At 45.1% G+C, this 18981-nt stretch overlaps 1 protein-coding gene across 50 annotated transcripts in view; it reads left to right on the top strand.

Moving 5' to 3' along the window:
• EPB41 (erythrocyte membrane protein band 4.1) overlaps window positions 1-18981 on the top strand; it is a 174363-nt gene that overhangs the window by 24427 nt on the left and 130955 nt on the right. For 14 of the 50 annotated variants that reach the window (XM_084815675.1, XM_084815637.1, XM_084815661.1 and 11 more), the window contains exon 2: window positions 11190-11229. The exons of 9 other annotated variants lie outside the window; for them this stretch is intronic. Coding sequence is in view for 12 of the 41 variants with exons in the window: in XM_084815676.1 (XP_084671802.1) it covers window positions 2291-2325; window positions 3647-3737; window positions 11336-11400 (191 nt within the window). In the remaining 29 variants the exon portion in view is untranslated. Of the gene's footprint in view, window positions 1-2201; window positions 2326-3646; window positions 3738-11189; window positions 11230-11335; window positions 11401-11503; window positions 18503-18981 lie in introns of all 50 variants that reach the window. 27 more of the 50 variants (XM_084815660.1, XM_084815636.1, XM_084815659.1 and 24 more) reach the window with 14 other exon arrangements.

Below are 18981 nucleotides of genomic sequence, written 5' to 3'. Positions count from 1 at the left end.
CATGGAATAATGGGCTCAAGTTACAGGAGGCCAGATTCTGGCTGAACACCCAGGAAAAACATCCCGACCTTTAGAGCAATTCGACAATGGAACCAATTCCCTAAGGAGGTGGTGGGCTCTCCCACACTGGAGGCATTCAAGCCAAGGCTGGACAGCCGTCTGTCAGGGATGCTTGACTTGGATTCCTGCATTGAGCAGGGGTTGGACTCGATGGCCTTGTAGGCCCCTTCCAACCCTACTCTTCTATGATTCTATGAAAGGAAGACAGACAAGGAAGCAAGAGTTGGAAGTGCTCGGAACTAGAGCGGCTTAAAGAGCCTGAGCCACGTCAGAAGCCAAGGCTTGTGGACAATCCTGGCTGCGCCACTGCCCCCTCCTCCCAATGGAACCAATTCCCTAGGGAGGTGGTGGGCTCTCCCACACTGGAGGCATTCAAGCCGAGGCTGCACAGCCGTCTGTGAGGGATGCTTTGACTTGGATTCCTGCATTGGGCAGAGGGTTGGACTCGATGGTCTTGTAGGCCCCTTCCAACCCGACTGTTCTATGATTCTATGATTCTCACAGTGGGTCAGTCAGATGCCTCTGGGAAGCCCACAAGCAGGATGTGAGGTCAATACCATACTGGATCATAGCTCAGTGGTAGCACACCTGCGTTACATGAGGAAGGTCCCAGGTTCAATCCCCGGCATCTCCAGGTAGGGTTGGGAGAGACTCCTGTCCGAACCTCCGGAGAGCCACTGTTGCCAGTCAGTGTCAAGAGTACTGGGATACATGGACCAAGGGTCTGACTCAGTATAAGGCAGCTTTCTGTGTTCTGAACCAGGGGTGCAAAATGTATTCGGTCCAATGGCTGCATTTCATTTCAGAAAAGCTGTCAGGGGCTGCATGTACTGTCGAGTACTGTCAAATAGGTATGCCAGTGGCCTTTAAATCATTTTCCAGGAGCCACTGGACTCTTTGGAAGCTTAGCCTGGGAGGGGCCAAAGGCAAAGTGGGCAGGGCCAAAAACATGACAACTACCAATCATACCAGCATATTTCACAAAAGCTGGGAAATCACCAAATGATTGGTGTTGGGGGAAAGCATGTGGGGCCAGGGGAAGGGGGCATAGCCTTCTGGGGTTGCCCAGAGTGCTGGATTTGGGACCCTAGGAAGCTGGATTTGACCCCCCCGGCCTGAGGTTCTGCACCCCTGATTGATGCAGTGCCCTCGTGAATATTTATTTATTTATTTAATTTCTTAATCGCCCATCTGGCCAGCCACCCGGCCACTCTGGGCGATGTACGCAATATAAACATTACGCATTAAAACATTATATTCTAAAATACCCTAACCCACCCCAAATGCCTGCCTGAACAACCACGTTTTCAATGCGTGGTGGAAGCTCATTAAAGAGGGAGCATGGCAGAGTTCCCTAGGGAGGGAGTTCCACAGAGTGGGAGCCACCACAGAGAAGGCCCTCTCCCTCATCCTCACCAGCCTAGCTGTCCTGGCTGATGGGACAGAGAGAAGGCCATCCAAGGCTGATCTTGAGCGGCCTGTCTGGTGTTGCTGGAGGCGCTCCTTGAGACAGGCTGGGCTAGAACTGCATAGGGTTTTAAAGGTCAAACCCAACACCTTGAATTTGGTCCGGAAAACAACTGGTAGCCAGTGCAACTCCTTCAGCACCAGAGTAATATGATCACACCGGCGGCTGCCTTTAATAAGGTACCTTTAATATGGCACCTTAAGAGTGTTACATAGGCCAGGCCTTGTCCCTGTAGAGCTTGCGATTATCCATGGTGATGGCCAAAAGGGAAAATAATGGTGCAGGGACAGGGAGGAAGAGGACGATGTGGGCAAACTCCATGAAATGAACTTAAATATGGGTAATATTTTTTAAAAACAACCTGGGATGTTATTGTAACCATTTGGGTGTTTGGAAGTCAGATTGCCCAAAGTGAATGAGGAGCTCCAGATGTTTATCAGCTTTGCCAACTTCGGCAGCTTTTACCAATAATGATGGGGTGACCATGTATCCTCCTTTACAGAGGGCAGTCCTCTCATTTGAAGGGCTAAAAGAGAACAGTCCTGTATTTGAATTGATCTCTATTTGAAGAGCTGTCCAATCCAAATCCAGTTTAAAGACAACCATAAGAAAGGAGAGCAGGGTCTGTGTCCCCTTTTGTCCTCTTTTTTGGTGATGCATTTCTTCCTTTCAGGAAATGCAGAAAAGCGGCCACCTTATAGGGATGATCTTTGTCTTCCCCTTTCCCACCACCACCCCAGTTTGGTTTCAAGATGACTTCTCATGGATGGAGGTCAGGACATAATCCAGAAAACCTGGTAATTATGTGCTTTGGACAAATACTCAAAAATTCCATTTTTTCCCTTCATTTCTGGGTTCTCCATTCAGAATTTTTCAATGAGAACCTTTGAAGCAAAGCTCTTCTCATTGTGAAAGTTTAACTTCAAGCTCAAATTCAAATATTGGCATTGCTTGATTGAATATTTGAAGCCTGCCAAAACCCCAGTCCCATAAACTGTCATCCTGTTAAATATAATGACCATTGCACACTACTGCCAAGTGATGTCAGATGCTAAATACCATTGCATGGTACCTATAAAATGCTATCTGATTCAGTGTAAGGAGAATGGCACTGGTTGTTTGCTAATGGTTCACATTCGCCAATTGATCTTTCCTTAATGGGAGTTAAGGATTAAGGAGATTTCCTTAATGGACCATTGGACAATCTACCTGCAGGGTGGAGTCTGAGACAGCCTGTGTGTAGTTGGTGGAGCAGAGAGGGCAGAAAGAGAAGAAAACAATTTGAATGTGGACAGAAAAAGCTGTTGGGTTTTTTGTAGTTTTTTTAGTACTTATTGGCTGAAGATGTGTCTTCACAGATGTGTCAGTATTTGTCCACCCCTGGACAAATACTGGGGGCGGGGTGGGGTAGGGGAGGCCTTTTAGCTGAGTGGGAGAACACATGCTTTGCATGCAGAAGGTTCCAGGTTTAATCCTTGGTAATACCAGCTAAAAGGATCAGGTATCAGATGATGGAAAAATGCCTGCCTGAGACCCTGGAGAGCCACTGCCTATCAGAGTAAATAATCCTAGACAAGATGGACAAATAAGATGACCTGGTATGAGGCAGCTTTCCCTGTTCCCTGAAGCATTCTTGGGCTGCCATTGTTCTTTGGGGAATCTGATGCAGGATTAGCAGTTGTGCTGCCTGCTTTAGGAGTTTCTGTGATCTCTACTTGTACATTTTCAAATACTGTACAAATATGTAAACATATTTATACAGACACCCCCAGTGCACTCTTCCTCTCATCGAAGCTGCAACCTTGCGCGCACTTCCATTGAACTCAGTGGGAATTACTTTGGAGTAATAATAATCAGTTCACTCTGCAAATCCTGCAGGGCTCCCCTGGATGTCATCGTTCAAGGAAGTGGGGAAGAAAATAACATTACCACTGCGTGTTGTCCTCTAATGGTATGATTTTTTTCCCCCAATGATGGCATGCTAACCCTTGAGTACTGTCAAGGAGGTATGCCAGTGGCCTTTAAATCATTTTCCAGGGGGCTCCTGGACTGTTTGGAAGCTTAGCTGGGGTTCTCTTCAATGAGAAGAACAGCTGAATAGCCTGTCTCTATTTTCAGCTCCTGTATGTGGCTGCAGGGATTGGCTTCCAGAGGTCTACACATTGCCAAAAACATCACTGGCGACACTGTTCCCAAGCTAACTTTAATAGTAAGGTGCCTTACACCATTGGTCCAAATTGTTCAGTATTATCTGTACTGTCTTGCAGCAGTTCTGCAGGGTTTCAGAGAGGGGTCCTTCCCAGTCCTGCCTGGAAATGCTGGGAACTGAACCGTGAACTTTCCACATACAAAGCAGGTGCTCCACCGACTGAGCTATGACCCCTTCTCCAACAGTTCGGAATACAAGAAGCTGCTTTATATTGACTCAGACCATTGGTCCATCCAGCCTTGTATGGTCTATGCTCACTGGCGACAGTTCTCAAGGAACTTGGACAGGAATCCTTCCCAGCCCTACCTGGAGATGCTGGGGATTGAACCCGGGACCTTTTGCATGCAAAGCAGATGCTCTACCACTGAGTTTCCATGCTTCCCTGTGTGGTAGGCACTTCAAGTAGTGATTGGCAGGTTCTCCCAGGCTTGAATCAGATTGGCCAGGAATAAGCTTTGCTGTTTCCCACAATTTGGGAAAGAGCTCGGCTGAATCCAAGCTAGCTGGAATCAGTTTGGACCCCCAATGTGGCTGTGTGGCAGGGGGATAGGAGTTGACGTGTTCGTTAAAGTCACATCATAGCTGAGATGAGGATTACACAGTGGAGGCTGGTGGCTCCGATGTCAGTGGGGTGGTGAATCCACTCCGGGTTTCAGTCAGAACCACTCAGAACTCTAACGGAACTATCCAAGGTGCTGCACTTTGGATAGCTTCTTTAGAGTTCTGACTGAAACCTGGAGCGGATTCACTGCCCCACTGACATCGGAGCCAACAGCCTCCACTGGGATTAAAGGGCTCTGTGATTTGTCTTTCTGAGTCAGGAGATGTGAATCCTGGCAGCAATGCTAATCTTTCACTCCTTTTTGACATACTTACGCGAGAGTAAATCTCTCCTGAGTGTGACTGTGTAAGCAAACATGCTTGGGATTGCAGCCATCTGCGCATTTGTCAGTGTCCGTGTTCATTGCTGCTTTGGTTTTTTTCTTTTCCTCCTTCGGTCTGTGCCCACTGAGACCGTAGGTAATTTATATCCCAAAGGGTCCCATGTCTAGTTTTACACCAGAAGTGACACAAATGAGATGGAACCAAGAACACAAACCCAGCATAATTTCTCCTCCCATTCGATCTTTTTAGACCAAGCCTTTATGGTTGCTAAAGCATGCATGATTGCCACCTCCCCACACCCCCCAAAGCAAAAGGATTCAGGCTTTTTCACTGAGATAATATCAAATCTTTCTTTTTTCCCCAGCACGATCAATCCCCAGCTGCACAGCTTTCGCTTACAGTAGCTCGGTTGCACGCTGCTGCCACCCGAACATTAATCGTTCTTAGGAGACTATTAAAACCCATAAAGGAGATCGAAGACGCGGGACGGTCAATGTCACCGCTCACAGTAGGCGACTGGCCCTTCCTGTTTCCAGCTCTGCCGCTGCCTCTGCCTCTGCCTCTGCCTCTCTCTTTTCTCTTTCTCCTTCCTTCAAGCCTTTTGTGTACCAGGCTTCATTTGCACGCTGCGTAGCAGGATACCAGAGGTAAACCATTTGGAAGGAACACCAGCACCAGTGTCCAGGAGCACCTGGCAACCCCCGGGAGGGTTGAATGAGGAAGCTCATTTGTGCAGCTATGTTTAATTCCTTCTACGTTATAATCTCTAGGACCATCTGTGTCCCTCCCTAGGCTGGGGAGGCCTGAAAGCTCTTGGGATTTATTCCAGAAGGTGAACGTCAAAGAGGGATGTTTATTTCGCTGGCTACCCGGATAACATCCCCAGGTCAGGGGAGGACAGTTTTTGTATGCTTTTGAAAGAGCAGCTGAGCTGGATCCTGACTAGGCAGGGAGCCCTGTGCCCAGCAAAGCATTGGCAGAGAGAAACGGGGCTTAAACAAAACAAAAAAGAAAGTGGTCCTTGCCCAACACTGTGCATTAAAGTTCTTTGTCATCGGTGCAACTCGCCACTCCAAAGGCAGATAAGAACATAAGAAGAGCCCTGCTGGATTAGAGCAAGGATCCATCTAGTCCAGCATTCTGTTCACACAGGGGCCAACCAGCTGTCGACCAGGAACCCGCAAGCAGGGCATGAGCGCAACAGCACCCTCTCACCCACATTCCCAGCAACTGGTGTACATAGGCTTACTGCCTCTGCTACTGGAAGTAGCACATAGCCATCAAAAGTAGAAGCCACTGACAGTCTTTTCCTTCAGGAATTTGTCCAGCCCCCTTTTAAAACCATCCAAATTGGTGGCCATCACTAGCTTGGATTATTCCCTTGCCCAAAACAGAACCTCCAAGTTCAGAGACAGTTTGCTGCCTACTGTCAATTGCTGGACAGCAACAGCAGGAAAGGGCTACTGACTACTGCCTTCAGTCCCCTGGCTCATGGTTCCTGAAGGTATCTGGTTGGCCATTGTGGGAAGATGGATTAGATGGGCCATCGGTATGAACTAGCAGGTCTGCTGTTATGTTGAGAGATATATAGCATTACATATAGTCCCTGTTCAAGGAAATGTCCTCCAGTTGCCTGCTCTCTAACCAAGCTTCTTGTATCCCATGTTGGGAAAACAAATTTTGGAATGTGCTTTGGGAAATGGGAAGCATGGACAACATTATGTCATGGTGCTGGGCCTGTATATAAGTTGGATGTGAACACCTTCGTGCTGGATCCATAACTTTGAGATGTACCTTTTATGGATTATTCATGTATTATATTTATTTCTCACCTTGCTTCCATGATGGGAATGAAGGTGGTATCCATAGGGTTCACAGGGTGTCCCCTATTCAGGTCCTGATTAGCTTCAATAAGGTCTGGATCCATTGCGTGGATCCAGACCTTGACCTGGGGCCATGGTCTTGTTACCTTGTATTTCCTCAATTTGATTAGCTGACATTATTGACTGGCTCAGTTCAGATAAAATGCTAAATCACGGTTTAGTATTACGAGACTGAGTCATGGCAAGCCTCAAGGTCCCGTACTCCTTGTTCCTCCTCCTTTGCACATGAGGGGAGATTGAAAGCTTCAACTTTTGGTTTTGACCAAACCTCCCCATTACTGTTAATCAGGTTCCCCATAATCAGTTTCCTGCTACCGACAAGCTTGGGGAAACTGTGGTTTATACTACTTGTGATTTTAAAAATCCAGGCTCTGAAACCATGGTTTAACGTTGGTTTATTTAAACAAACCACAGTTAGGATGAACCACGGTTTCCCGGTTCAGATGTAACAGGAAACTGCAGTTCATTCAAAACCAAAAGTGGAAGCTTTTAATCTCCCTTGCATGTGAAGGAGGAGGAGAGGGGAGGAGGGCGCATGATTGCTCAAGGATTGCTGCAGCTTGTCCTCATAACACTACCATCTGCATTTGAACATTATGCTATATCTGAACCGTCACTGACTGCTTTGGCTTGAGTCTGGTGATGGCAGCATACACAGGCAGAACCCCCACCTGACATTGCTCACATTCCAAGCTTATTATTTCATCTCTCCCCCCGCCCTCTTTCTTCCATGTTGCTGAACACAGCATAGATAGGGGTTACCAGCATTGGAAGCTGGTGGCTCCAATTTCAGTGGGGCTGTGAATCCACTCTGGGTTTCAGTCAGAACTCTAAAGGAGATATCCAAGGTGCTGAAATCAGAGCCACCCGCCTCCATTGGATGGCAGGTGGTCTCCCATTGAGGGAGTGGCCGACCCAGCTCTGCTTAGCTGCATCATGCACTTTCAGACCATGCTCTGGGATTGTTCCTATGATCTCCTGCCCACAATCCTATCTGTCCTCACCTCTTTATAGAGTGCATATTCTCCACAACCTTTTAAAGCCACAGGGATGTTGATAGTGGTAGAGCAGAATGGGATCAAGGGCTATGGCAGTAGCTCTTCCTACTCTGGTTTTAGCTCTGCCTTTTTGTTGCCTCCTTCGAGATGTTGGGATGGTGTTGCCTATATGTTTAAGAACATAAGTTGATCATGCAAAACCAAAAGTACATTCAGGTACTGTCAGGAACTGCCTGGCCTTGAACTGGGAGCCTTTGGGTCTGTGTGCAGCTGCCCTGTGTGGTGAGCTGCTGAGTGAATGGTCTGTTGCAGCATCTACCTAGGCAGCTTAGTATCTGCATGCCCTGCACTGACCCCACCCACCTAGGCTGGTCATTGGATCTTCCTGGACAGGAAGGTCTATAAGAGGGCTTCCTGTTCCAGTGAAATTTTGCTTAAGCAATAGAGTCTTCTTGAGCTCTGGCATACTTGTCCTTCAGTCCTGATTTCTGGCTTGTTCCTTGTTCCCTTCTGGTTTGTCCCTTGGTTTGACTTGTCCTTTGGTCCCAGCTTCTGGCTTGCTTCTTGCTCCTGCCTTCAGTCCCAACTACTGGCTTTATCCATCACAGCTACTGGTTCCTGGCTCATCTGCGATTGTCGCCCACAGCCCAGCCTTGACAAATACTGAGGTAGCAGGTGCAATACAGATGGGGCCAGTCATGTCTCCTAGCTCATTTAGAATCCCTCATCCATCTCCTGTGACGGCAGACAAAGAACTGCTGGGGAGACCATAACCTTGGTTCTGGTGGCCAGTGGGCTGGATTCATTACATTTCCGTTGTCTGGAGACAGGAATTCCTGGTTCCTTTTGATGCTGTTTCTCCCTCTCCTACAAAGGTAAAGGAGGCAGCTGTTCACAGAAAACAATGGAGAAGTCCAAGACTTTAGCATGGCTGTGATTGGGCAGGAGTGTGTGTTTCCCCTCACCTCCCCTGAAAATAGGGTTTCCTGTGCTTTCTAACCTGGATGTTATTTTGTGAGGGGAAAACAAGGATCATTTTTGGAGGCTTATTCCCCCCCCCCCCGCACACACACACACACACACACACACTTTTCAGGCAACATAAAATGAAACTTCCAGATCAATCCAGAAGCCAGGCATGTTTGTAACTCTAATTCAATTGTTGTGAACTGCCCAGAGAGCTTTGGCTATTGGGTGGTATAAAATTGTAATAAATAAACTGTGCCTCTGTCTTAAACACTATAGAGTAGTGTAGCCCCCACACAGTTGGCAGGTCTAGGATGGAAAGCATTGTGCAAGCAGTGAAGGTGTGTTGCCGTTTATATACCAGCTTAAAAACCCCCAAACCTGTGTGTTTATTTGTTGCTGCTTTCTGCGAAGGATTTGGGATGACCGGCTGTCTGGGAGTGTTAATTTAATTTTAAAAAATATTTTAAAAAATCCACTAGAGGGATCAGTCAGAACCCGATGTCAGGGTGGATATTGAGCCATAGAGCCCCAGAGTAGTTCTGATTCTGAGGAGGACTAACCACCCGTGGGAGAGGAGCTCACTCATCTCTCACAGGCACAGCGGCAGGGAGAGATTCCTCCTGCCTGCATTCCTGAGAGAGATAGTGACCCTAGCAGCGAGAGCGAGGGATGGGATCTTGCTGGATGCTTGGTGGAGACGGAGGGAGCGGCGCCTGATGGAGGGTGCCGAGAGGCGGCGCTCTGCCCGCTTGGCGCTAAAACAATGGTCGCGTCCCGAGGATCGCCAGCATCAACATCATCAGCGGCCCTTCTCCGTGAGCCCCTGCCAAAGGAAGTGAGGCGGGTGGCTACTAGGAGGAGGGCTTTTTCTGTTGTGGCACCCCGGCTCTGGAATGAGCTCCCTAGTGAGGTTCGCCTGGCGCCTACATTGTACTCCTTTCGGCGCCAGGTGAAAACCTTTTTATTTTCCCAGGTGTTTTAGCTTTCTAAATTTTTATCTTTGCTGTTTTAAATCTGTATTTTAAACTCCTGTACTGCTGCTAGGTTTTATTGTGGTTGTATTGTTATATTGTGGTTTTAATGTTCTATATATTTTAAATTGTTTTATTGTGTGTTGTTTGGTTTTAGTTTTTGTGAACCGCCCAGAGAGCTTCGGCTATTGGGCGGTATAGAAATAAATAAATAAATAAATAAATAAATCGCCGGGTAAGAGGGAGGACCTCTCCATAACCCATAAGTTCAGAGTTTTCCCGCTCTTCCCCTTCAAACGGGGACCAACTGCCTTACCTGGAGCTTAGGCTACTCTGCTAACTACCCAGTGTGTTTCCTTGCTTAGTCGCTGGTGATTAGCATCTGAAAGAGTCATTAAGTTGTAAAGGAATAAAGCCTTGGAAAGAATCCCTTTCGTCTGTGTCTGAGTTGGCTATTGGAGGGGACTTAAAGAGGCAGCTAGGGCACTCCTGACACCCATCAGTAGTGTAGTGGCAAACTCAGAAGTGCAGGGTCACACTTCGTGACAGTCACAGCCACGCCCCCTCACAGCCACACCCCCTCTAAGATTGTACAACCTTGTAAGATATACAGCCTTCAACTGGGATCCAAAAACAGTGCAGCTCAGAGTAAGGCAGTGGTATTTCAACTGGATGTCTGAGAAAAAATGCAGGAGTGTTAAAATCTTTTTCACACACACACACACACACACACACACAAACATTTTAGGTTTTCAAAATATGATACTCTATGGAAGCTTCACCCTCTCAACTCAGCCCTCATGGACAGATCCCTTCTCATTTAAACAGCCCCCTTGCACTCCCCTGTAACACCCCAACATTACCCATTAGCCTTCCCTAAGCTCCTTCATTATAACTCACCTCTCCCCCTCCAACAGAAACATCCACACACCCAGCTGGATTGAAGTACACACACACACACACACACACACACACACAGAGTGGTGTAGTGGTAAATTTGGAAATGCAGGAGCTCATTGTGACAGTCTCCAAGGGCAGTCCAAAAATTTCAGGCAGCTGTGTTGATCCATATCAACAAACTAGGTCTAGGAGTTTTCATCTCCACCAGGAGCATGTCTTTGGTAAAGCAAATAGGTCTGAATTGCCCATTCCAGACCAAGTCATCCCAAATACTTTGCATTCCAACATGGAACAATATATTGTTGCTTGGAAAATTCATTCCCCCCCACAGCTGTAGTGAGGATCGCAGCTAAGCTCAGAGGGAACAGGGAATTCTGAGAGGGGTGGCAGATGACATCAGAGTCCCTACTAATGAAAAAGTGCTGGGGCTGTGTCCCTGTGAGCCCTTCCTCCACTACACCACTGGAACCCATTAGAGTTGGAGTTTGACAAATTGAACCCACCCTCTACTTAGTCTCCAAATTCCATATCATATTCCCCCACCCACCCCCTGCGCATCTCCATTGGATTGTCTGCCATTTCCTTGCAATCTTTTGTCTTTTTCCTTCTGAGGTTGTGAAAATCTGTTCCATATGTGAGATTACCACTGAAAGCTGCCATAAATCCACACTGCTGAGATTAAAAAGCAAGAAATGCTGCTCCCACAACCACCAACATATGCAGAATTTTGGAGCATTGTCTGTGTTTTAAATAACACATGACTTTCCCTTGCTCCAGATCTTTTTATTATCAGAAAATAAGTCCAGTATGAATTTCTGTTTGGTTTAACTGTCTCTTACTCTCCAGGAAATAGTCTGCTAGACTTTAGAAGAAGGAAAACCCATAGGTATGGACTCTTGACTTTGTGCCTTAAGGATGCAAGTACATATGGCTATTTTTAAAAGCTATGTTGGTTGGCTAATAAATATGTTGTCTCTCTCACTCTTTTGCATATGTTGCGCTCTGATGGATTCTTCTGGCTCACCTGTGGGCTTCTTCTGATTGGCTCCTCGTTTCGGTGAGTACGTGCTTCATTGCATCGTGAATGAGTGGAAATATGACTTCTGGAAATGGGTGATGTTCTCTCTCTCTCTCTCTTTCTCTCTCTCTTTCTAATTCAGTTCTCCTGGTTTTTATCCTTCAGCACTTCCCCTCTAATGCGATTGAAAGACTAATGTTGATTGGATTCATTTTTGCAAAACAGGAAATGCAGTAAGATATGTGAGACAGAAATTTATACAGTAGCAAGTTTTTCTCATGCAATGGATTGGTTATTTTAGGACTCTGTTTTGCCACTCAGTTCTGGATTATTATTTGCCCTTTCAAGTGTAAAACTACTTCTGAGCCTTGGTAAAAAGATAAATATTTGATATTTTATTTGCATCCTGTGTATTTATGTAAATTCTCATGGAAAAAATGTCAGTTGCTGCATTGATTTCTATAAAGGAGATCCTGAATTTTTTTTTTTTTAAAATAGAAGAATGGAAGGAACTTGATCCAAATGTTCTTGTTAGCCTGATGACATTTAAAGGAGAGAAATTAACAGAGGATGAGTATCAATGACTCTCCAGGTTCAGAGGAAATATACCTCTAAATACCAGCTGTTGGAGAGCAAGAACAGGGCAGGGTTCCCATATATGCATCTGGTGGGCCACTGTGAGAAAACAGGATGTTGGACTAGCTGGACCTTCAGTCTTATAATCTGAATGGTGCATAATATCGGGGCCTTTTCTCCGGTGGTGCCACAACATTGGGACTAGCTCCTTAGAGATATTTGGCTGGAGCCATTGCTGTCATCTTTTAGATGCTGGGCTAAGTCTGCCCTGTTTTGTCTAAGCTTCTAAGAACAATTAATACTGTTCTGCTTTTAAATTGTCGCTGAGCCTTGCTGTTAGAGTATTTGACTGCATGTTGATCTTATCCATTGTTACTATTTTGCATTGTTTTAAACTGTGAACTGCCTTGAGCACAAGAATGGTGTAAAGTTAGGCATAGAAGTCTTTTAAATAAATCAGATTCCGAGCATATTTGCTCACCAGAACTTCATCCTGAGCTAAATGGGACTTATGCCTTAGTGAGTGTGCTCTGAATTATAGCCACTGTGGCTGCTTCCTCTTACTATATTCTTCCATCTTGTTTGTTGTTATTACGTTGGGTGCTTTCATATTTAGCCACATTCTCTTTGGTATTGACACCATTTGCTTTACTCATTTATTCCTAAGAGTCCAGACAATATTAATCCCATCATTCCCAATTGTCCTCCCATTCCTCCCCACTCCAAGTGCTGATATCTCATGCTTTAAACAAAAGAAGAAGAACCTTGGTGGTGAAATTGACACCTCAACATCAAAATCAGAACTGACAAGGCATGTCAGTTTCAGCATTACTAGCTGCAATGGTGAGGAAACGCCTTGTCAATTCCACAGAATACCTCTTAGTAATATTGATTTAAACAGTGTGCTCAAAAGCTGATGCACAATGATAAGGAAGAGGATCACTGCCTTGTTGTGGTGAAGGGGCTTGCTTAACTCAGTGAAGCCATAAGCTATGCCATGCAGGGCCACCCAAGATGGACAGGTCATGGTGGAGAGTTCTGACAAAATGTGGTCCACTGGAGAAGGAAATGGCAACTCACCCCAGTATTCTTGCTGAGAAAACCTCATGGAACGTATGACAAGGCTAAAAGAGATGACGCCGGAAGATGAGCCCCTCAGGTCAGAAGGTGTCCAATATACTACTGGGGAAGAGCAGAGGGTATTTCCAAGTAGCTCCAGAAAGAGTGAAGCGGCTGGGCCAAAGCCGAAAGGACACTCAGCTGTGGATGTGTCTAGTGGTGAAAAGAAAATCCGATGCTGTAAAGAACAATATTGTTTAGGAACCTGGAATGTCAGATCAATGAATCAAGGTAAGCTGGAGGTGGTCAAACATGAGATGGCAAGATTGAACATCGACATCTTGGGAATCAGAGAACTAAAATGGACAAGCATGGGTGAATTTAATTCAGGTGACCATCATATCTACTACTGTGGGCAAGAATCCCTGAGAAGAAATGGAGTAGCACTCATAGTCAACAAAAGGGTGGGAAAAGCAGTACTGGGGTACAATCTCAAAAACGACAGAATGATCTCAGTACGAATCCAGGGCAAACCATTCAACATCACAGTAATTCGAGTCTGTGCCCCAACCACTGATGCTGAAGAAGCTGAGGTTGATCGGTTTTATGAAGACCTACAACACCTTCTAGAACTAACACCAAAAAAAGATGTCCTCTTCATCATAGGGGATTGGAATGCTAAAGTAGGAAGTCAAGAAATCACCGGGATAACAGGCAGGCATGGCCTTGGTGTACAAAATGAAGCAGGACAAAGGCTAATAGAGTTTTGCCAAGAGAACATGCTGATCATAGCAAACACTCTTTTCCAACAGCACAAGAGGCGACTCTACACATGGACATCACCAGGTGGTCAATATCGAAATCAGATTGATTATGTACTTTGCAGCCAAAGCTGGAGAAGCTCCATACAGTCAGTAAAAACAAGACCTGGAGCTGACTGTGGCTCAGATCATGAGCTGCTTCTTGCAAAATTTCGGCTGAAATTGAAGAACGTAGGGAAAACCACTAAACCATTCAGGTATGACCTAAATCATATCCCTGATGAATATACAGTGGAGGTGAGGAATAGATGTAAGGGATTAGACTTGATAGAGTGCCTGAGGAACTATGGACGGAGGTCTGTAACATTGTTCAGGAGGTAGCAACTCAATCCATCCCAAAGAAAAAGAAATGCAAGAAAGCGAAGTGGCTGTCTGATGAGGCTTTACAAGTAGCTGAGGAAAGAAGGGAAGCGAAAAGCAAGGGAGAAAGGGGAAGATATATCCAACTGAATGCAGAGATCCAGAGAACAGCAAGGAGAGACAAGAAGGCCTTCTTAAATGAACAATGCAAAGAAATCGAGGAAAACAATAGAATGGGAAAGACTAGAGATCTCTTCAAGAAAATTGGAGATCTCAAGGGAACGTTTTGTGCAAAGACGGGCATGATAAAGGACAAAGAAGGCAGGGACCTAACAGAAGCAGATGAGATTAAGAAGAGGTGGCAAGAATACACAGAAGAACTATACAGGAAAGATCTGAATGTCCCTGATAGCCATGATAGTGCGGTCACTGAACTTGAGCCGGACATCCTCGAGAGTGAAGTCAAGTGGGCCTTAGGAAGCATTACTAACAACAAAGCTAGTGGAGATGACAGTATTCCAGCTGAGCTATTTAAAATCCTAAAAGATGATGCTGTTAAAGTGCTGCACTCAATATGCCAACACATTTGGAACACTCAACAGTGGCCACAAGACTGGAAAAGGTCAGTTTACATTCCAATTCCAAAGAAGGGCAATGCCAAAGAGAGTTCAAACTACCGCACAATTGTGCTCATTTCAAATGCCAGCAAGGTTATGCTCAAAATCCTACAAGCTCGGCTTCAGCAGCATGTGAACTGAGAACTACTGGAAGTATAAGCAGGGTTTCGAAGAGGCAGAGGAACTAGAGATCAAATCGCCAACATTCGCTGCATCATGGAGAAAGCAAGAGAATTCCAGAAAAACGTCTATTTCTGCTTCATTGACTATGCTCAAGCCTTTGATTGTGTGGATCACAACAAACTGTGGCAAACTCTTAAAGAGATGGGAGTACCAGACCACCTTACCTATCTCCTGAGAAACCTGTATGAGGGCCAAGAAGCAATAGTAAGAACCGGACATGGAACAACCGATTGGTTCAAAATTGGGAAAGGAGTACGACAAGGCTGTATATTGTCGCCCTGCTTATTTAACTTATATGCAGAGTACATCATGAGAAACGCCGGGTTGGATGAATCACAGGTTGGAATTAAGATTGCTGGGAGAATTATCAACAACCTCAGATACGCAGACGATACCACCCTAATGGCAGAAAGTGAAGAGGATCTAAAGAGCCTCTTGTTGAGGGTGAAAATGGAGAGTGCAAAAGCTGGTTTGAAACTCAACATTAAAAAAACTAAGATCATGGCATCTGGCTCCATCACTTCCTGGCTTATAGAAGGGGAAGAAATGGAAGCAGTGACAGATTTTACTTTCTTGGGCTCCCAAGATCACTGCAGACGGTGACTGTAGCCATGAAATTAAAAGACGCTTGCTCCTCGGGAGGAAAGTTATGGCAAACCTAGTCAGCATAGTAAGAAGCAGAGACATCACCTTGCCGACAAAGGTCCGTCTAATCAAAGCTATGGTTTTCCCAGTAGTAACGTATGGCTGTGAGAGCTGGACTATAAGGAAGACTGAGTGCCGAAGAATTGATGCGATCCAACTGTGGTGCTGGAGAAGACTCTTACGAGTGCCCTGGACTGCAAGGAGGTCAAATCAGTCCATCCTAAAGGAAATCAACCCTGAGTGCTCATTGGAAGGACAGATACTGAAGCTGAAGCTCCAATATTTTGGCCACCTAATGCGAAGAGAAAACTCCCTGGAAAAGACCCTGATGCTGGGAAAAAAATTGAAGGCAAAAGGAGAAGGGGACGGCAGAGGATGAGATGGCTAGATAGCATCACCGATGCAATGAATATGAACTTGAGCACACTCTGGGAGAGAGCAGAGGACAGGAGGGCCTGGCGTGCTATGGTCAATGGGGTCACAAAAAGTCGGACACGATTTAGCGACTTAACAACTGAACAACAACAACAATGAAACTGACAAAGCTTGACACAGTTTTGCTTTTTAAAGGGCAATGATGAGGCATAGGATGGAATGGGCTACCTTCCCCTTTGCACACAGGCCTAAAATTATGCACTGTTGCCACCAAATAGGGTTAGCACCAGTACAGCATTAGTAAAAAAAGAAAAGAAGGCTGTTGTTGTTGTCTGGAAGCTCCTTCTGTTTCTGTTTATTAGAGATCACTGCCTTCCCAAAGTGTTGTTGTTTGTACTGATTCAGTACTTGACTGATGGCTTTTGGAATCTCTTTTGGCCAGGCGTCAACAAGTCCCTTCCCCCTGGCACCATGTTTACCATTGACCACTCCCACCCTCTCAAAAGTGAATGGAAATAGCAGGAAGTGTGCTTTTATCATATTTACATCTTGCCTTTCCTCCATAGAGCTCAAGGCAGTGTAAATTTTCAAAAGTTTTCAAACAGTCTCCCATCCCGCTGCTAGCTAGATGCATACCTGTTTAGTTTCAGTGAGGCTGTTGGATTACGTCCTTTTGGACCGTTCCTTGGGATCTAGAGTTTAGTGACATGGAAGCTGAACTATTCAGAGAGGGGCTTTTGTTCAGACTAAAAAGATGTGGAGCAAGGCAGTGATGAATGGTGACTTAGGGCACAATCCTGTACATGCTTAGACAGAAATAAGTCCTGCAACTCCCACCATAGCTGGCTGGGGCATGCTGGGGGTTGTAGGAGTTATTTCTGTCTAAACTTGCATAGGATCTCACCCTTAACTGCCTATGTTCATGTATGTCTTTGGTAAACTCTTTCTCTATGCATGTACTGTAAGCAGCAATATGGCTGGCATGCCAAAGTGTCGAGTTTCAAACCAAACAAATCAATGGATGCAAGAAGTGGTATATTATACAAAGGAGCAGAATTATACACACAAAATTGAAAGTACCAACCTTTTCCTTCAAATGTATGTGGAGTGTAAGTACAAATACATGGGAAGTAAAAGGTTGATACTTTCAGTTTTGTGTGCATCATTTTGCTCCTTTGTATAATATATCACTTTGGGGTCCATTGATTTGTTTGGTTTGTGTCTTACATTGAGGGTCCTCTTCCCTTTTGCTTTATAAAGTGTTGCATTTCAACACTAAAGGCTTGCTAAAAACTTTTCCATGCTTGTCTGGGGAACAAAAGCTTTAACTGGATCCAGCAGCTGGCCATTATTCATTGATGAAGGAGGTAGATCTTTACCTTTGCCAGTACGCAAGGTACTTAGAAGACTTTGACTAAACGTTACTATGTTAATGATGGCAGTGATAAAAGGTGGAGTATTATTGTTTTGCTCATGGCCACAACTGATATTTTGCTGATAGAGGATTTGTTAGTTCACTTACGTTGCCTTCAGACTCATGTTTACATACCATATCTTGTAGTTACACTTGAATCGTCACTGCAAACCTTTGGCAGGCTAGGCTCCTTCAGTAAAGCTTGCTTTCAGCTTATCAGGGGACAGTGTATATCCAGCTCTATAAATGCTGTTGCAACAGTTCTGCTGTGGGTCAGAGGGCAATATTTGTTTGAACTTGAAAAGTCTTTGGTGTGGCAGTCACAGTGAGAATTGTGGCATTGCACACAGCATGTCAAGTGACCTGGTCAGGTCAAGAACACCCTTGACCTTTTTGGGTTGGTGGGCACCTTTGGAATTTTGAGAGGGTGTTGTGGGCACTCTCAAAAAATGTCTGCCATGAGCTCCCTTGCCCATTCATAAAATGGCTGTTTTAATTTTAAAAAAATTGTTTTAATTTTAAAAATTGTAGGAAATAAAATTAAAATCAGGAGGGATAGGAAGGCTGGTGAGTGCCAAGAGAGGTATCCGAGGACACATTGATGCTCATAGGCACCACGTTGGAGATGCAAGAATGATTTGCAGCCACATTACTTAAAGGACCACCTACATCAATATGAACTTGCCTGAGCATTATACAAATATTCTTTATTATGGTTGTTTAGACCTGTTCAGGTTAAAATATCAAGACAGATACACAATGATCAGGACACAGGCTACAGTTTCTGCAGTTTAGCTAAGACAATCAGCTGAGCTCTTGTTCTCATGATGATTAGAAAGAAATTAGCCACCTGTTCAGTGATATGTGGGATCCTCTCTGAAAGACAATTGATTACCAATCTTTCATCTGATGCCCTGGGAAGTTAGTCAGAAGAGGATAAATTATACAACATCTCAAATCAGAGTAAAAATGAGAAAGTAAGAGTGCATGTGTCTGAGTTTCAGGGACTCCTGCATTACATGGACACAATCTACTTTGAAGTGGGATTTCCAGAAATCTGCCCTGGAGTACTACTGTTGGTAGAACATTACGTCGTGCAAGTATGAATGCTCTGCGAGCTTGTATATTCATAAGAGATGTCAGATAAGAAGGTGAGGTACCATAACTGGGCAGAATCCCATTGGTCCTGGTTCTTCTAGCTTGCCTGAACTTGCCTGAGCATTAAGATCAGCGCTGAGGACGCTGCTTATGTATCCTCCAAGAGGAAAAGTTTGGTTGGTGGGCACAAGAGAAAGGGTGTACTTGGTGGTGGCTCTAAGTTGTGGAAATCCACCCCCTGAGAAATGTATTAGCCCCCTCTTTATTTTCTTTTAGGAGGGCCCTGGAAATGTTTTGGTTTTGGACTGCTTTTAATTGTGGATCTTTCCAGATGAAGTTTTTATCTAGCAATCACCATTGCTCAGACATGGAATGTTATGGCGGCGGGGATTACAAATGGATCATCTGCCATTTGTAACTCTCCTGTTTTTTCCCACTGTTTCTTCCACCTTTTTTTCTTATCAGAAAGAAATACATTAAAGAGGAAAAGACAGAATAGGTGCACAATGCCTTTTGATTGGGAGTGCCAGGA

This window comes from Heloderma suspectum, chromosome 10 (assembly GCF_057233095.1).
Source record: "Heloderma suspectum isolate Gila_16-S chromosome 10, 16-S_ref, whole genome shotgun sequence".
NCBI classification, from domain to species: Eukaryota; Metazoa; Chordata; class Lepidosauria; order Squamata; family Helodermatidae; genus Heloderma; species Heloderma suspectum.
Note: the sequence above shows the minus strand (reverse complement) of the source record. Positions and strands in the feature narration are given on the sequence as shown.